The sequence below is a fragment of the Filicampus tigris genome, chromosome 17 (assembly GCF_054856515.1).
Source record: "Filicampus tigris isolate MCC_2025a chromosome 17, RoL_Ftig_1.0, whole genome shotgun sequence".
Lineage (NCBI taxonomy): Eukaryota > Metazoa > Chordata > Actinopteri > Syngnathiformes > Syngnathidae > Filicampus > Filicampus tigris.
Window position 1 is genome coordinate 17,571,658 of NC_141233.1, and position 18,707 is coordinate 17,590,364.

Sequence of the window (18,707 nt, forward strand, 5' to 3'; positions counted from 1 at the left end):
TTGTTTATTATTCAAAATTTTTTTTTCTTTTTTTTTTCCTCAAAAAGATATCATCTTTATATTTATTGGACAATTTTTTAAATGTTTTTCAATAAAAGCTTTTATTGAAAAATCCAAACTCAAAAATAATGACATGTTAATTTGCTTCTTTTATTTTGAAAACCTTGAAAAAAAAGTGTCGCGTAAAGAAATACAAGGATGAGTTTGAGGAGCTTTTGGAGACGAGTTTCATTTGGTGTCCGCATTGTTGTGATGAAGTGAGCGCCGGCGCAGGAAAAAGAAGAAAAAAGGAGAATCATTCATCTCGGACGTGAAGAGCAAATGAAATAAACAGCAAGAAGTGGCTCTCGCTCTTCTTCGTTTTCTTTTTTTGGGTTGGCTTCCTCTTTTTAACACTGCTGTTTTCCTTATCATGACAAAACTCATTTCCAACATTGACGCACGTTTAACAATGTTGTTTTCTTACGTCAGTTGCCGCCAAGTTTGAAGTAGTTGAATCCAAATATTTGCACAATTTCTATTTTGATGAGCGACGACTGCCTGTTCATGAAATGATGATTTACTCTAATCAAATTATTCTTATTTTTCTTAATCGAAAAATCTCAGTGGAGAGCATCGTACCTTCCGAAAACCTCCGGGAAGCGCATCATGGCACTTGCAAGGGCAGCGCGTGGCTCCTTCGGGAGTGCACGCCGTGACCACCAGGGGGCACTATCATATATCCAGACAGACCACACGTGGATCTTCTGTTTAAACAGAAGAAGACCATCGCAACAACGCTGCGGTAACACAAGTTTTTCACAGAGGATGAAGAATATCTGAATATAACTGGACATTTGCTTTTAGATGCACTTTTTTTTTTACTTGAATTGGAACATTTTTCAAATACAGTTTTTCCCCAAATTAGACTATTTCTTCTATGAAAAAATAATGACTATTTTTCTAGTACGTTTATTGGTCCAGAAGTTATTGTGTTCAAAAAAGGTTCTTGTCAGAATTTGGATGTTTTTTCCTTGGAAAAATTGATTTGTCTCAAAGTTCTGGATTTTCTGAAATTAGTCTTTTTAGTCATTTTTTTCTCACATATTTTGATTTTTTTATCCCTCATTTTTGTAAGGAAAAAAAAAGCTTGTACCATTAAGACTTTTTCTTGAAAAAGAAAATACCTCTTTCCTATCAAATTTCACGTTTTTCTCCAGACATCAACCTTTTTTTGTCAGTAAGAATCGGCCGTTTTCTCCAACGCAAACATACAAATATAAAAAAAGATCCTTCCTCTCGCAAGATTCCAACTTCCTGGCCCAGCGGTTGTGACGTTAACAATATTGTTGAAGTTTGGCGCGTGCTCACGCTCACCTCATCACTCTCGTCGCCTCTCATCTTTTTTCCCACGACTTTTCTTTTTTGGACTTTTCTTGTCTCGTCGGCTCGTCCTGTCATGTGCTCATCGCCGGTCACCTCCTCAAAGTCTTCATCCACTTTTCCCACATCCACTTGGACTCACGTTGGCGGCCTGAAGTGGGAAAACGGATCGTTTTAACCTCCTTCGGGGAAACTAAACTCTCATATATGCGTACGCACACACACACACACACAGTATGGATAATATTTATTTACAAATGTTAACTGTAAAGAGTCAAAGAGAGGATTCAAACAAGGACAAATGCAAGTAAAAAAGAGACGCGTGCACACACGCACACACCCCCACACACGCACACACACACACACACACACACACACACACACTTCTTGATTGCCAACATCACCCCTGCAATGAGATAAGCCTGAGCCAGGCTGTCACGTCTGTCACTCTTCAAGCATGCATACACACACACGTGCACACGCACGTGCGCCCCCACCCGCACACACGCACACACTCATCGCACATGCGCACACACGCGTTATTGGAGGGTAAACGGCATCGCTTGCACCGGTAAGGCTGGAAATGACTCGACTGGCGCTCGGACAAACATTGAAAAGTGATCGGCTCCCGCATGAGTCCATTTGGTCCAAGTTAAAGGCAAAAAGTTTTACAGGAAGTGACCTTTTGACGTGATTGCCAAATATTCTTTCATCCCTCCTTGTTTGTCATTTCTGACGAAGGTGTTAAGACAAGTGAAAAACAAAAGCGGTGGAGGTGGATGATGGCTGTACGACACACCCGATGGACCAGTGTTTCGTTGGGGATGGTGTCCCACAGGGTGCCACTCTAGGTCCACCGCTCCTCTCCATTGAGATGCTCCCATTGCAGACAATTTCAAGATTCGTAAATAAGATTTGTTGTTATGCAAATGGCACAACTTTATCTCTTCATCAAATATAATATATTATATTAAATATAATAGTATATTAAAAAGCTGTATTGTCTGAATTTATTTGTTTTGGGAACATTGTAAAGCATTTGAAAAGGAATTGGTTTTTTTTTTTCAAAAGCAATTAGGCTACTCGGAAAAATCTTTCTTTAGAATAAATGAAAAAGTAAAAGTGAATACAAAGTGTTAGTTGTGTGTTTTGGGAAAAAATGACACTTTTGAAAAGTTTTTAAAAAAAATTTTTAAAGTCATTTTAAAGATGGAAAATGTGCCTTTTAAAAAAACGAATTTGTTTGACAAAAATATTGTTAGGGAAAAAAGTCAGAAAAAAGACATTTTGGTGTTGATTTAAAAAAAAAAAAAAAAATTCTCTTCATGTAAGGATCCCTCAGTGATGAACATTTCTCCATAAAACCTTCTTTTCTTGTAAAGCTTGAACCAAAACTAGATGCTGGAGAGCTTGACATGAAGTGGAGTTAAGGCAGTAATGATGCAAAAAAAAATGGTCAAAAATGGCAAAAACGTCAGAGAGACAAGATCCTAACAGTTGGAAGTCGACGGTGGGAAGGAAAACGCGCATTTATTTCTGTATTTTTTCCTCACATTAACTGACACCAAGTCAGTGCGCAGGCATTTTCCGAGCTGGTGTGTTTTTGCGTGCGGGAGTCGTCGTCACGTGCCGCCCGTCGCTCGTAAATGTCGGCGCCGCGTACGGGCCGGCGTGAAGTCGTCCAGAGGTTGTCGCGTTTTTCACCTTCGGCGCGCAAAAGTAAATGTTTGAGCCGCCCGCCGTAAACACGCCTCAATCATCGTGCCGACACGCATCTTCTGGGAAATAAAAGTCCACAGACACACACGTGCGCACGTCTGCCGGATGGACACTTCATTAGGGACACCTGCAGCACCTAAGCACATGTAAAAAGTCTACACACCCCTGTCCCGATGCCGGGTTTTGGAGATCTAAAAAAAAAAAAAAAATGAAGCCAAGATAAAACAATGTGCCCGTGCAAGTCAACTGAAAATCTTTCCGAGAGGGAAAGTAAAACCAAACAAGTGAAATATTGTAAGTGTGCACACCCCCTTATACTTGGGGATGCGGCTATGTTTTCCGAATGACGCGATCACATTCAAAGTCATGCTAAATGGCAGTCGGCGCACAACTGCCACCGTTTTTTTCTATTAAAAGTTGAATTCTTTAAGGGAAAATAAGTGGTTAAAAAAGTGGCCTTATATTTTGGGGAGGGAAGGCAAAAAAAAAACGTTTTTAATGTTAAAAACTTCAAAATAAATTTCAAGAAAAAATTCATTGGAGAAAAAGGTTTCGTTTTTAAGTAAAGAAAAAGTCGGAATCTTATCAGACAACTGTCAAACTTCTTCCAGAAGCTAAGCTAAAAAGAATTTCTGTTGAAAAAGTGACTTTCTGAGGAAAAAATTTGATTTCTTTGGGTTTTTTTTTGTAATTCTGCTAACCGACAAAAAACAACGAAAACAATTCCTAGGACATTAAAACGGCGCATGATTATCTTATCAAACTTCTCATTAGTCGGTCCACCATCTTGAATTCCCAAACAGTGGAAGTGTGTGCGTGCGTGGGAAATGCTATCTTCTCCCTTTCATAACCAAAACAAAATGTCCAAACTGAACAAAATTAGCCATCAAAAACGTTCCCCCACTCGTCTCCTCAGAAGGCAAACAAATCATTAACGGAATTGCGTGACCGCGAGGTTGCGTGCCGACATCCCGTCCGCTGAAAGTTGACACCAGCCACTGACCGATGAGACAAAATAAAAATCCAGACAGAAAGTCGCTTGCAAAAGGAACCCCAATTAGGAGGGAGCGGACAAGCCATCCTCAAAGTGTGCGACGTGGGCGCCCTCTAGTGGCGTAAAAAAGAATCCCGCAATGATCAATGTTCAACTTTTTCAAAGACACACTTCAGTGGTATTTCACTTTTAAGTGCAAAACATTTGCATTTCATTTTTTAGAAGGCTTGTTTGTTTTCAAACATACGCACATTCAACGCATGCGCAGTGCATTTGAATTGAAGGATTATTCAGGCGTCGTCTTTTTTTTTCAAGACAGTATTCGAGCATGTTACGTTGGTTCACCGTGACATTAAACCCTATAAATATACGATATACGATTCAAGTAGCGATCCTTTGAAAGTGAAACTGTTCGGCGCAATCGGACACGCTCACATCTTTTCAAATCAAAACCTGGAATGTCAATCCATTTTCTTCGTTTGTTTGTTTCCTAAAAAGTTTTGATCTTAGTAGTCTTTCGTACACTTTTTTTTAGTTTGGCAGCGCTACATTAACCCCCCCCCCCACCACCAAATAAATAGTGACACCCCCCCATTCCTCCCCACCCCCCTCTCAGTATCTCTCAGCTGCGAGGAAGCTGGCGGGCTTCTTGGCTGGAGCCACAGTTCTGCCCCATCCATCATCCTTATCATTGGGGGGGGGCAGGGAGGGAGGGGGCACTCTGGATGAATGGACGGATGGACGGATGGATGGATGGACGGAGAGGATGTGGGGGAAAGTTTGGGGGAAAATTGCCAAATAAAGGCCAGCCAAAGTCAGTAATAGCATAATGACATAGAGATGAGATTGAGGCGCATTTAAGGGGGTCTGGGTTGGGGAGTTTGGGTGGGGGAGGGGGGGGGGGGGTCCGAGGCGTAGTGATAAGCACTGATACAAACAATAACAAGAGACACATCAAAGCCCCCCATTTAGATTTGGGCTGGCGAGGGGCTAGGACTCCAGACCATGTTGGAACTTTTTCTTTTACAACACTTTCAAATAAACAAGCCGGAGAGTCGGAATGTGTGAGATAAAAACAAGAAGAAAAAAAAAAGGGGAAAAAAGAGTTTATGGTCCAGTGTTTGGAAGATGCCTCACACGCTCCGGCGAGCGTTAAAGACATGACACACTTTCACTTCTCCAGGCGTGGCGCTGTTACTTAGTCAGCCTTTAAATGGCTGAAAATACAGCGTCTAAATGACGCCATAAAATAAATTTAAAAAAAACATTCAATGGAATAATTCAACAAAAATATTGCAGCTGTCCTAAATCTTCTAGAACAAATACAAACTGCATAGAAATAATTTAAACACTGATATTGCTACTGGTCAAAAATGTCAGAAATAATACTAATTTAATACAAAAAATAAACAAAAATCAAATGTTATTAAAACCAACTAAAATTCCATAAAAATACATGGAGATTCTCAAATCCAACAAAAATAGTATATCTAAGATCAAATTACATGAAAAAAGGAAAAAAATGTGTAACAAAAATACTATACAGAAATAAATTGAGAAATAATTACAACCATTGCAACTTCCCAAAACCTAACAAAAATTCCCCTCAAAAAATCTTAAAGATGAAAATATAAATATAAAAAAATAATGAAAATGTAACAAAAGAGTTATTGCAACTTTCTTTGATTCCATACAAATCCAAATAAAAAGTAATCACACAAAAATATGGAAAATCATCATTGCGTGCGTTGGAAACAAACGTTACACTGTCTGAAGTAATGCTAAAGCTAATGCTAACACTAACGTTTGCACCATCTGCCTGGCAGTAAAACTCACTTTTGTTATAAGTTCACGTCTTCAAATAAACATTGACGACTTTAGCGCGGGGCCGACAGTTTTACCAGCACCTGAAGTGATGCTAATGCTAAGTCAACGCTAGCACTAGTAAAACGTGTTTGTTTTAAAACATGATGGTGAGAAATAAACATTTATCATCTTCGTGTGCGACAATGTTTTAACAAGCACCGTACACCTCAGCATCGCCACTGTTAAGATTTGTGTGCTGGCATTTTAAGCAAAAAAAAAGAAAATTCATTCATTTAAGGAGTGTTAGTGTTTGACGCTAACATTGTTAGCATTGGTGCTAACACTTTACTACACACCCCAAAAGGACTCTATTTTGGTGATTCAGTGTTACCATAGTAACAACGGAGTGACTATTCTCCTTATGACCCCTCCAGAGCCATATGATAAGCGCGCACTTAGCCGAGGCTAACGTCGCTAACGAGCACCGGCTTGCCCGCCCCGGGCAAAACAGATGCGTCCGCGTCATTGTCGCCAGACTCCACGTCGGCCATCATAAAAAAATCGGAGCGATCGCTCAAGATGAGGATGGACGGCCCCCGAAACGTAATAAAAGCGTCCCTGTCATGCGGCGTAGTCACATTATCTTCATTAGCCGGCAGCGCCGTGATAACATTAAAGGAAAAGCTTCCTTTGTGCCACGCGCGTCTGCTCTACGCCACGCTAACTGCTCCTGGCGGGAGACACAGCTGGGCAGAAAAATGGGATTTCAGAAAGATAACAAGTGAGAGACCTCCCTCCACCAAGACTAGAAACATTTGAAGCTAGTGACTTGATAGCTACACGTGGCTAAAAGGTCCCAAAATGTCTTCATCATTTCACATAACATTTGGAAAAATCCCACGTGAATCCAAACTGCCAAATGTGTCTGAGCAGGTTGAATATGATTTGGATTTGGATCAGATTAAAACTTAAATGAGGTTGAAATTTGAATTCAAACATCTAATTTACAAATTTTAATTTGTATTTTAAATCTGAAAACCTAAAACGACTTGTCAAAAATTCAAGTATCTCCAAACATTATTTATTCATTTACATTTTTGCATGTTTAAAAAAGCTTGTATCTCCAATTTCCATGATCGCTTATTAAAATAGATTTTAAAAAAGCAACAAAAAATAAAAATATGCATCACCGAATTTGTATCCCGAAAGCATTAGAAGAAAAATTTGGGGAGGAACATTTTCCCAGCAAAAAGCATCCAAATCCACCAGTAGCTATCTTCGCTGTATTGTGACATCACACAATACCAGACGGAGCGCATGTTCACACGAGTATCCGGATTAAGGTGGGGAGGGCGGGTTATTAAGGCCTTGGCGGAGGTCCCAAAGGCGAGAGGCAGCGGTACCAGCGGCAAATAGTGACGTGGCCCATAAATCCCTCGCAGAAGAAGAAGAGAAGCTAGCGACCAGATGTGAAGCGGCGCTAGTGAAGGCGGTGGGACAGATTTATGGTTCCCCCTTTCCTTAATGAGCTAACATCCTTTTTGCTCCTAAGACGTTTCAAGAAGGACAAACTCACCTCGCTGCTTCTTCCGCATGCTTAAAAAAGCTTCATCTGCCGAGCCGGGACTCCCCCAGGGAGGATGTCGGATTTCGACGATTTTTCTTCTTCCTGACGTCAGCCGAGCAACAGCTGCTGGAAAGAAAAGGAGTGTGGAATACTTGAATGGCAACATAAACACAGCAAAGTGATATACAATAGCTAGCTCTTGAGAAATGCTGAGGAAAGCGCTTTTGGTGAGAAAGAGGTGGCGAAAATGCTAACAGGCTAGCTTAAACCTGAAAGGCACTACGCCATGCAAGACAAAATGTTGGACATTTTTGTTTCAGTTGTACAGCCCCACAGTAGCATCCGTCTAGCTAGCTCCCTGGTAAGCACAGGATGATGTCATACAACGGGACTGCGCCATTTTTCAATGTACGAGTATTTGAAAATCGATGCGGGGGCCGCAAAATGCTCTATTTCAGTTTGTTAGCTCGCAGAGTATTTCCCGGTTAACAGAACGGTGCAAGATGATGAAACAGTAGTGGTTTTTTTTGTTTTTTTTCATTCTGCGGCAAGGGGAATCTTTCTTTTATGAGTCAAACAACAAAATCAGAAAATAAATTCCTGTAGCACAAGGAACAAATTCACTGAGTGCCATATTTGTGTTTGTTAGCTAGCAGGCTAGTTCCTGGTTTGTGGAGGGTGACGTAATATTACGGGACTATGCCATCATCTATGTACCGGTAGTCATTTCAGTAGGACTGAAACTGCAAAAACAGACAATGGTGCAAAGTTTTACAAAGTTGTGTTTGTTTGTTAGCAAGAATGGCTAGCAGGTGACTACCTGGTTCACGGTGAATGTTGCAAGGTGACAGTTTTATTCTGTGGGCTGGACATAAACGCTTCCATCGTGACATGAAAAACTATCTTAGTAGAATTTGATTAAAAAAAGATGAGTGTAAAAGAATATTTATCTTTGTTAGCAAAAAGCTACTTCCTGGTTGGGTGAAATGAGGGAATTGTACCAATTTGTCTTTTGTGGTCGGGGACTGATTCCATCATGACTCAAAAACGAATGAATAAGACTGACTGAATGAGAAATCATATTAGTGTTTGTCCAATTGTTTGTGAGCTTGTTAGCGTCCTAGCATGGTTTCACTTTCAAACCGAAAGAATCCTTGGCTGCGTAGCAGCGCACCGCTTAGCAGCGCTTAGCTTCGGTTTGTCCTTTGGCATGTTTTACACGCTTATTTCATTTCACAGACTTTTGGAACTCTTTGGATTTAATGAGCCTCTGCCTTATCCAGCAGCTAGCGTAATCGCTCTTAAAGCCGTCGTTATTGAAACAAAAACTCCTGAGGGGTGATTAGTATAAAAGCCGACGGCCTGCGCTCATTTCGGAGGGGCTGAAGATGTGGGCGGCCATTTATGAGCTGTTAACATGACTGAAAGAAGCCTTTAAAGGCACAGGAGGTAACAGAGGATTTGTGTGGCAGGCCCTCACCTGGAACACAGGCCGCTTTTAAATTGACGCTGGACCCACCCTGAAGGGCGGCGGCCGGCGGCGGCCGGCGGGGGTCGCTGACCAGAGCCCCTGTCTCATTAGAAGCGGCCTCACCACTTTCTGGACCCCTCTAAAGATGGGAACATTTTATGAGCGGGCACCCGGAGAGGGTGGCAAGGCGGCTACGAGGGTGGGGCTCGGCAGCTAATTGACAAATCCAAAAAGGGCTGCGTTGACAGGCGTTGCCCTCGCTGCGGGGTTGAGCAACTTCCAAGGATGGCAAAAAGCCCGAGTGTCGTGGGCGCCCGAGGTGGACGGGTACCCGGGGGCGAGGAAACACAACAACATTTCTTACGGGTCCTTCCTTCTTTCTTCAAATTTAGCCCCCAAGGTTTGAAAATCGGAATGATTTCAGGAGAAGCCGAATGTTCGTCCCAGTTCCGAGGGTAGGCCCGCAGCAGTAGTAGTAGCAGAAATGGAGAAGCCCAAATGGCACCGCATTTTCACTGTTGGCGCGGCGGCTGCCTTTAAATTGCGCCCGTCCTCCCTGAAGGTCGCCGGGTTAGTCGCGCCGTTCGCCCGTTGACAAGAACCTCACCTCCGAGAGTGGGAATGTTGCATGAATGGGCACCTGTAGGAGTTGGTGGTGGCTTGTGGGGGTAGCCAGTACACCAACCCCCTTCCGCCGCCCTTGCGGTGCCTGATAGCGACAGGAGTCCAAATTTAATTTCCGCGGTCGTAATTTCATCGGCAGGGTCAAGCCCAAATGTTGCCATCTACAAATGCGGGGCGTCATTAATCGCAGGTAGGGCGGAGGGGGGGCAGCCCGATGACAAGTTTCCCACCTTAGGCCAGCTGCTCCGAGCTGCCAGCTGATTTAGGGCGCCTGCACCCCCCCCGCCGTCCCACCGCCCCGGTATGTAAACCATGTGCTGCAGGAATGTATAAGCAAGCCGTAAAAATAGGATTCGCCAGCGAGACGGACAAGACGGATGATGCCGTAAAACAAAAACAAGGCGCTCGACGGGTCCGGGTTGTTTTGGGGGGGGGGTTCCTAAGGGGTTGGGGGGATAGCTTCTCACATGATGCGGAGGTCTGGGGGGGGGGGGGCGCTTGTCTATTGAAAAAAAAAGCCCCGAATGGATTACTAGCTGGATAATGTACAACCCTCGCGAGGGAGCTGAAGAAGGTCGGCTGGCTGGCGTTGACGTCGCACGTCGTTGCTTCCTTCCGCCTTGTTGCTTTTGTGCATTTCAGGTATATTTTTCATTTGGATTATTTATTCGTGCATTTGAATACAATTTTCAACTGTATGTTTTGTGAAATCATTTCATGTAATTACATCAACATTATTATTATTATTTTTTTATAGAGTAAATGGACATTTTGATTTCATGTGCTTATTTTCACTTATGAATACACTACGTAAAGAATGTCTGCAGTAGGCCTGGTGCACAAATGGATTCCCCCGCCCCCCTTTTTTAAATAAAGATATCCTCACTTGATGTTTGAAAAAAGTTGGCGTGCTTTTGACGTCTTGGCAAGTGTGACTTGAAAGGCAACATTTGTGCGTAGCATAGGATGTGGTTTGCGCGTCCATTTATCTTGTTTGCCTCCTCAAGCGAGACGTAGCGGCTCGCGTCAAACCAGACCATCGCTCAAAGGTCCGCAAACGCACGCAAACATAGAAAAAGGCACGCGGCCGATTGCGGACGCGAGCAGATAGTTGGCAGGGCCGAAGCGGCCGCGGGAAGCCGAGCCACACGCTCTTGCCGCTCTAATTTGGCCGAGTGACTTTGACAAAGCGAGTGCGCCTAACGTTGACGTAGCAAACAAAGCCAAAGTCGGTGATGATGTCATACGGATGCCGCGTGCAATAATGGCGGCCATAATCAGATCAAGGCGGACAATGTGAGCCTCCTTTGAAGCGCTCAACGGCTCCCCAAACGTTGGCTTCGTTGTTCGATGGCTCTTGGCGGGATTGGAGGACAATTTAGGCGGAAAACATTTTTGCAAAGCGCAGCGCTCGTTTCTCTTGACCTTTTTGTTGGGTTTTCAAGAAAACAAATCCTAAGCCGGCGTAGAATTGGATTGCTCCGGCTCAAGTGTCGAAGGTCGTGCGATTCACCGACTTGACTCAACATGGCTTGCCCGCATGTGAAAATGTGTCCGTGACTAAAATGGACACGGGAGGCGGAGCAACACAATCATGGCAAAAATAGGAAGGTATAATCGATGCAAATCCCGAAAATATGCAAACGTTACATTTGAATTGACATCCGTAGTTGTGAATGAATGTGCAATACGGAACAATCGACCATTCATTTCATTGTTTTCATTCAATGCAACTCTTTTCATGAATGCATAAACAAACATGGACAGAAATTGCATTGAAATGTGCATTTTCGCATCACATTAATTTCGGGCTCATTGAACTCATTCCGTGCCAACGACATATTCACATGTCAGATGTCTGGAACTAAATTGACATGTGCGCGGGCTCAGCCGCTGTAAATATCTCTCTATATGTATAAGATACTAAATAACAAATCCATAACTATCCATACAAAATCGACATCCTTTATAAAATATCTAAATTCAAATCATTTCAGAACTATATTTTCTTATTGTTCACATTTAAAATTCAAAATACATGTGTAATTTTTAATTGCATACATACAAATTGCTTTTAGTAGATGTAAATATATCAATCATGGTGAAGTCTCACATCCAAAAAATGTAAATGTTTATAAACGGAAACATATTCGGATTGCATGCTTTCATAGAGCGACTGTTTTGAACGCTTCCATAATCACGTCATTTCGTGTAAAGTTTGCGGATGATGGACGACGAATTTTTGGGCACCCCCCCCTCCGCTGACGTCGTTCACCTGCGCGTCACGGCCAACTTTCCTGGCACGCCGGCCTCCGCTTATCGGGTTTGAAGTCATCAGACTTGGCCACGGCAAGCGCCGTTCCCTCGTGTGCCAAAAGGCCAAAAGGGAGAGGCCCGTCGCGCCGCGCCACGCCGACGACGCCTCGACGACGCCTCGACGACGGCCGAGTACATCACAATTGTTGCAAATTGTGTGAAAATGTGATGCCCCCCCCCCCCCAAAAATGGCTTGTATTCTTGACATGCCATCTGATGCACAACTGAGGTCATGTGTTTGAGAAGGCCTGCCATAAAAATAAAGCCCAAGGGGCAAAGAGTGGGGGGGGGAGTTGAAAGAGAGGAGGAGGAGGAGGAGGAGGAGGAAGGGCGGCAACACAGGAGGCGTCTGTTTTTCCTCAGCGGACAAACGGCCCAGCGAAGTCGACACGCAAAAGCCGGCGGAATGAGAAAATGGTGCGCGGGGTAGCGGCATCGCGCCTCCGACTGGCTCCCAAAAGCCTTCGTGCGCTCACACGCGCGCACACGCGCGCGCACACGCGCTTTTTGTCGACGCCATCCCGAGAGAACAGAAAGACTCGAAAAACATTTGGGGCAAAAATAACCCCATTTGTGCCAAAAATGGACCGATCCACTCATTTGGATGCTGTGAGCTGTTTTGCACCAAACAACCCCAAAATTGGGTTATTTCGAATAAAACAACCTCAAAAATTGCCTTGAGTTGTACAAATCAACACCAAAAATGGAAAGCTGGGTCAAATTGACCAAGTCAGCCCATTTGGACCCAAAATTGGGTCATTTTTGATCCAAATGATTTTTAGAGTGTCGTATTGCTGCCTTTTAATCACATTCATATCGTATCGTATTGATTACGCTTTCGCACCTGCCATATAGCACGCTCTAAAAACAGTTAGGTTACAAAAAAAAAAGTCTGGCCCAGCTTTTTCAATTTTTATTGAAACTAAAAAGTAAGGTTAGAATAGGAATAAGCCAGAAAACAAGAACCCAATGTTTGGACTTGTTTAGTACAACGCAACCTAATCTTTTGTTTTGCGGGTTACTCATTTGACCCAACGTTTTGGGTAACATAAATAACTCGAAAAGTTTGGTCCATTCCTTTTCGACCACACGCATTGGGTTCATTTTTAACCCAGCTCTTTTTCGAGCATTCTTAAGAGTGCTCGGTCAAAAGTAACCCAGTGTTGGGTCCAAAAGCGAACAAGCCGATGCTGGGTTATTTCTAACCGGCGCATTGGCTTGAGGATTTGAGCCAACGAGGAGTCAAAATGACCCATTCTGATGAGTAAACGTTTACCAGGGTTCTGTGATAAAAAAAGAAATACAAATGTTCTTACCGACGCCTGTCAGGCGTGGCCCCAGCGAGTCCCTCGCTCCACATGTTTGGCATCCTTTTGCCACCAGGTGCCCTTCCGACGCAAGCAACCCGTTTTCCCGCCCTGGCTGCGACGCGAACGCAAAACCGTCGCCAACGGCGACCGGCCGGATGCGCCCCAGCCCGGCCAAACGCAATCGTCAACGCCAACTGCCGGGTCAGAATAATCAGCCTAACCAACCTCGGTTAAAAGTAACCCAAGGTGCTCCAAAAACATTGCTACTCAGCGATTAGTGACTACATCTACCGAGCGGAGTGTTTATGACTTGAGTGAAGTTGGGCCAGCCAGTGCTCGCGCGCGCAGCTGCTTTCTTTGAGCTGCGTTTGGCAAACACTCCAGAACACTCAGGCATTTATTTCCCGGCCAGATGTGACAACGTACCTGAACGCCGAGTCGTCCTCGCGGCCGGCGTTTGATGATGTCATCGCTGTCAGGCGGCGGGCCGGGGGGGGGGGGCGTCGGGGGAGCGACCCGAGGAGTCCGCTGGCACCAGCGAGGCTTAGCCCAGATTGACCCCCAGCCTCTCATCTCTCCTTTCCCACATCAAGCGAGTGACCTGGGCAGCCGCAAAGCACTCGCGCTCAGATTTATGTGGACGGACGGGCGGACGGACGGACGGGCGGGCGGAGAGTCGGAGAGAGCGGCAGAATGGCCCGACGCCGGCCGGCCCCATCTCAGGTGCAATTTCAAGGAGTCGCTCTTATCTTTACAAGTATTTTAACCTAGAAATCCACACTAATTTATATACAACGTTATCGGCGCTACGTTTCTTCCCACGCTACGATTACATCTGCTTGGGAAAAGCGCAGCCACTTTCCCACTCGGCAAAGGCTTCTTTTCTTTTCTTTTTTTTTTTTTTCTGGAAGGAATAAACAAAGTAGTTCAGTAAGATAAGATGCTATGACTTACTGTGACCCATGTTAATATGAGAAAAACACCAGCTCACAAAACAAGTCCCTCCACGTTTTAGGAATGAAACGAGAGAAAGCTTGTCTGCTGTATTGGATAAAAACAAAAGACTCACACAATTTGGAGTTTTTCTTTCAACTGCACTGGTCACATGACATGTTTTCTATCAACGCCACTAAATAGGATTTTGCATATCAGCACTCCCTCTGTATCTCCACAAAAAAATCAACTCAATCAATTCGGAGGACAGCGACTCCTCTCGCCACGCAAAATCACAAAGGCCTTTTTGACGGCCTCGCCGTCGGCACGTTTCCGCGCGTTCAAAAGAGCGAAGGTGCGAAAAGAGCCCGCTCGCCGGTCTGCCGGCTCACGCGGCGGCGACGGTGACGTTCGGCCGATAGCGCAAAGGCGGTCGCGCCGAGCGCGGCGCGATAAGCCGTCGGGAAGCCACATTCCGCCGGGACGCTATCGCCGCAACCGCCGGGCTATTTTTAGAGGCCGAGCCACAGATAGGGCCGACTTCCAACTGAAGCCGGGACCACGCAAAGAGGGGAACCGGTCAGGAGAGGCTAACAGGACGGGAATTGTCATTTTGCGAGCTAATCGAGAGAGTTAGGGAAGCGAGCCACAAATGGCCGCATTGTTAGCTTGGGTGGCCAAAGGCAAGTCCTCAAAGTCCCCAAATAAAGAAATAAATACATCCAAATCAGCTTCCAGGTTAAACTAATGGCCCAATGGCACATCTGTGACCCATTGGTGGGCTTTAATGAGGCCGGCTGGCGACGTGTGCCGCGTCTGAATGAACAAGCGGGACCACTTTAACTAGCTGCCGCCGCCGCCGCCGCCGTCGCCGCCGCCATTAGGGGCCGGGCGGGCCATTATGTTGGGCCAAAGCACAATGACCTCCAGAGTGTTGCCGCATTGCTTCCTGATTGGAGAAATGGCCTTTAGGAAAAGCGCCTTCCCACTTTGACGCGGGCAACCACTTCTTTGCTTTGCTTTGCTTTGCTTCAGCCATCGCCGTCAAGGCCAGAAAAAGGAGAAGAGAAGCGCCCGCGACTGCGTTTGACCCGCCTTTCACAAATGATGATTGCCAGCCAAAAAGTAACCTGACAGGTTTTCGCCGACAATAGCACGTCTTTATGGCTACGCTGACAGTACATAAAATACAGCAGATGATTAGGTCATGCTAAATTCCAAGAATACTTTCACTTTGTTGCTTACGTTTGAGTGGAGACAAAAGCTAAATGTCATATCATATAACCCAAGCCAACTATAAAAGTAAATCCCTGCACCTGAAACAATTTGAACTGAAATACATCCTCAAAGTAACCTGAACCTCAAAATCCCAATGGAGCAATTTGGACCAGTTCTTCTATGGATGAAGAACAACAGGGAATTCTTGACTATTTTTTTGACTTTTGTTTTACTGTATTTCATACAAAAAAAGAAGCCTCAATCCAACACAGCTTTTTGACGATGGGCTAGAAAGAAGACATGCAGTAAAAGGCTTCCAGTATGCTTTCGTGCACGCTTTCTTGAGATTTTTTTGGTGCGTCTACTCGTGATTGACACGTCTGGCATAATTCGTGTTGCTAAGTGCAACCTGTTTCGGGGCTTGAATTGTTCAAACATTTCCAAGGGCTTTCTGGCTTGAAATGGACCCTAAAATATCCGCTTCAACACAAAATGGCAACTTTCCTGTGTGACTCGGGCATGGCTTTTTGGCACTTTTTTTGTGGGTCTAGTCATGATAGACAGGCTACCACATTTCATGTTGCCAAAAATCCAGGGCAGGACAAAATGACCCAAATATGATTGGCTGCCTGTATCTTTTTGTGCAAGTGTCTTGGGACTTTTTTGTGGGTCCAAATTTCATGTTGCTCAGTGAAAGTGGCTTTGTAGGACTGAATTTTCAAAGAAGATTCCGTGGTGCTGCTGACACGGAAATGAGCGAAAAGGGCCAAAAGTCTTCCCGTGTCTTTTCAGGTATGGCTTCTTGAGGCTTTCTTGTGGGTCTGCTCAAGATGGACACGTCTACCAAATTTCATTTTGGTGTGTAAAACTGGCTTTGTTTGGCCGAATTGAAAAAACAAAAATTCCAGGACGCAAAAAGTCCCACGAATGGCAGCCTTCCTGTATGCATACTTGTGGAAATGGCTTCTTGAGACTTTTTTGTGGGTCTACTCCAGGTAAACTTCTCGACCAAAAGTGCATGCTCCAAAGTGAAGGCAAATTTGGGGGCTGCATTTTCCCCCAGAATTCTGTGGAAGTAGGCTTGAGGGCGACCTGGAAAAAGTGAAAGAGCCATGCCTCCCGCAGTTTGAGCGAGTTTGAGTGTGGGAAAGCCCTTGAAAAGGCGACAAAGCAATTTCGAGAGGGCCTTTCCCGCGGCATGCCTTAAAAGCAATATTTGTGAGTGCGAGCGAGTGTCGCTGCTGCTGCTGCTGCTGCTGCTGCTGCTGCTGCTGCTGCTGCTGCGGCGGTGTGTGGCAAAAATGCTTTTAGCGACGGCGGGTCACCGACGCGTCTCCACCTGGAGCTTTGCTCGGGGTCAAGCCTTTACGCTGTGTTTTGACTGTCAGCCTGGCTGCAATCCTCACGGGCTCGTCTGACACAGAGCAGCCACCCCCTGTTAAAGCCGCTGCTGTGAAATCATTAGAGCCCCCGGCCGCCCCGGCCCGGCCCGGACCGCAGGCACGCATGACGCGCTAAGAGCGGGACGTGCAACAAAAGCGCAATCGACGCATCAAAACGTTACACAGATTTGTCAGACTTTCTTTTGTTTGCTCTTGATGATCTTCTAAAAATCGTTCAATCGTGCAGTAGCAACAATAATATTGCTTAAGAGCAGAAAATATGAACAATGGCGGGCTATAGTGCCTGAAGATGTGCACAAGCAAAGTATTGCTAAATATCAAATACACGCAGTCACTGACAGGAAGTGCTTAACTTCTGATTTTTGTGTATGAGCTTCTATTGTTTTTTTGAAGTCAAACTTTTTTTTTTTTAAACCCTAAACGACTCACATTTTATGTGATGAGATTTGAAATATAACTTCAAAAATTACTTCTCTATATCAAAAATGCTTTTCATTTAAAGTGAAACAAATAAATGTTGTTATTTTGGAATGAAAAATATTTGCGGGATGATTTTCAGATTGATTTTTACAAATTTTGTTGATTGTGTGTACGTACTTTTTTGTTGTTTTATGGAAGAATGAGAAGTTTGGATGATTTAAAAGTTACTTCACTTTTGACTGAATTGACATACACTCGGCACTTAGAAATATTCCACTTAGACATTTGAAATGGTGATTCCCCCCCCACACACACATTTTATCAATGAGCTAATAAGTAACTCTTCTCCTTTTTTTTAAAAAAACAAAAAAAACAAAGCGAAACAAAGAAAAAATTTTTTTTTCATGTGATGATTTTTTTTGTTCCGCTTCTTTGACGGACTTCATAATCCATCCATTGCTGATTCCAAACTCTGCCAATTGTGCGCACTTGAGGTTGCTGATTTTAAGCCAATTTTTGAGGCACAATGCAGCACTCTACCGGACTGCAGAGGCGCTGTTGAGTCACCCTGAACTAATTTGCCACCCAAAGAAGAAAATTAAAGCAAAAAAACAAAATAAAAGAGCGCAAATAATGCAATATTAGAATGAATGAGGTGACTTTGATGATGCTCCTCCCGGGCGTATATTTGAAAATAAATCAAGCGGAGCGAAACGTGGCTGTAAAGTTTTACATTCCTGCTAATGACCACAATTAAAGCTAGAAAAGCCGAGAAGTTGCTTACGGAGTGTCACGATGCGTCTTTTCCTTTTCTCCATCTCCTCAGCGTCACCTTCCTGCGGCATTCCAGACGTCCGCCTCTTATCTTTATTGGCTGCGGACGGGCAGAATTACAGGATCAGGATCCTGCAGGATCAGACAAAAGTCCTTATCAACGGCCCGCCGGATGAAATATATATGTCTCTATACAAATAGATGCGTAAGAAGAGATGATCGGTGATAGCGGGCCGGGCCGGGCCGGGCCGGGCCGGGAGGGAAGGTGAGAGCTAGTGCGGAGCGGAGTGGAGTGGAGTGGCCGCGGTAAAAGTAAACGGTGCGCTAAAGCTGCCAGATCAGCAACAGTTGAAAAATTTCTCTTGAGGACACCTTGAGAGCAGTCGATCGCGTCGTTGGCCCAGAGAAGGCACGCATGTACAAATTCTAGGCTTTCTTGTTGTTGCGCTTGGGTTTTTGGGGGGAAATCTGAAAAATGACAACAAACCGTCTGTTTTAGCGGACGGCAAATGATATAAATGAAATGTATGTACAACTCGATCACGCTAAATCGTTAGCCTAATAGCATAATTGCCTATGTCATTTTGAAATTACTGTCACAATACTAATAAAAGCATAATTTCCACGTTCCACGTCCAACTTAAATCTTCAATTTTTGTATTTTTTTCCCCCCGTTATTAATCACATGACATTACGTGTGTTTGTTCAGATGACTCAAACACGATTTAAGTGATTTCTACTCTAATTTTGTAGAGAGCTGGCGCATGGTTGAAGGTAGAACCTGTTAAAT

At 44.4% G+C, this 18,707-nt stretch overlaps 1 protein-coding gene across 5 annotated transcripts in view; it reads right to left on the bottom strand.

Annotated features, from left to right (window-relative positions):
- Positions 1-18,707, bottom strand: part of LOC147133828 (uncharacterized) — a 39,299-nt gene that overhangs the window by 12,988 nt on the left and 7,604 nt on the right. For 2 of the 5 annotated variants that reach the window (XM_086057282.1, XM_086057281.1), the window contains 5 exons: positions 17,928-18,049; positions 13,596-13,770; positions 7,458-7,571; positions 1,357-1,513; positions 622-746 (listed from right to left, as the gene is read on the bottom strand). In XM_086057282.1, coding sequence (XP_085913408.1) covers positions 622-746; positions 1,357-1,440 — 209 coding nt within the window. In that variant the 5' untranslated portion in view covers positions 1,441-1,513; positions 7,458-7,571; positions 13,596-13,770; positions 17,928-18,049. Of the gene's footprint in view, positions 1-621; positions 747-1,356; positions 1,514-7,457; positions 7,575-13,595; positions 13,771-17,927; positions 18,050-18,707 lie in introns of all 5 variants that reach the window. The other 3 variants (XM_086057284.1, XM_086057283.1, XM_086057286.1) reach the window with 3 other exon arrangements.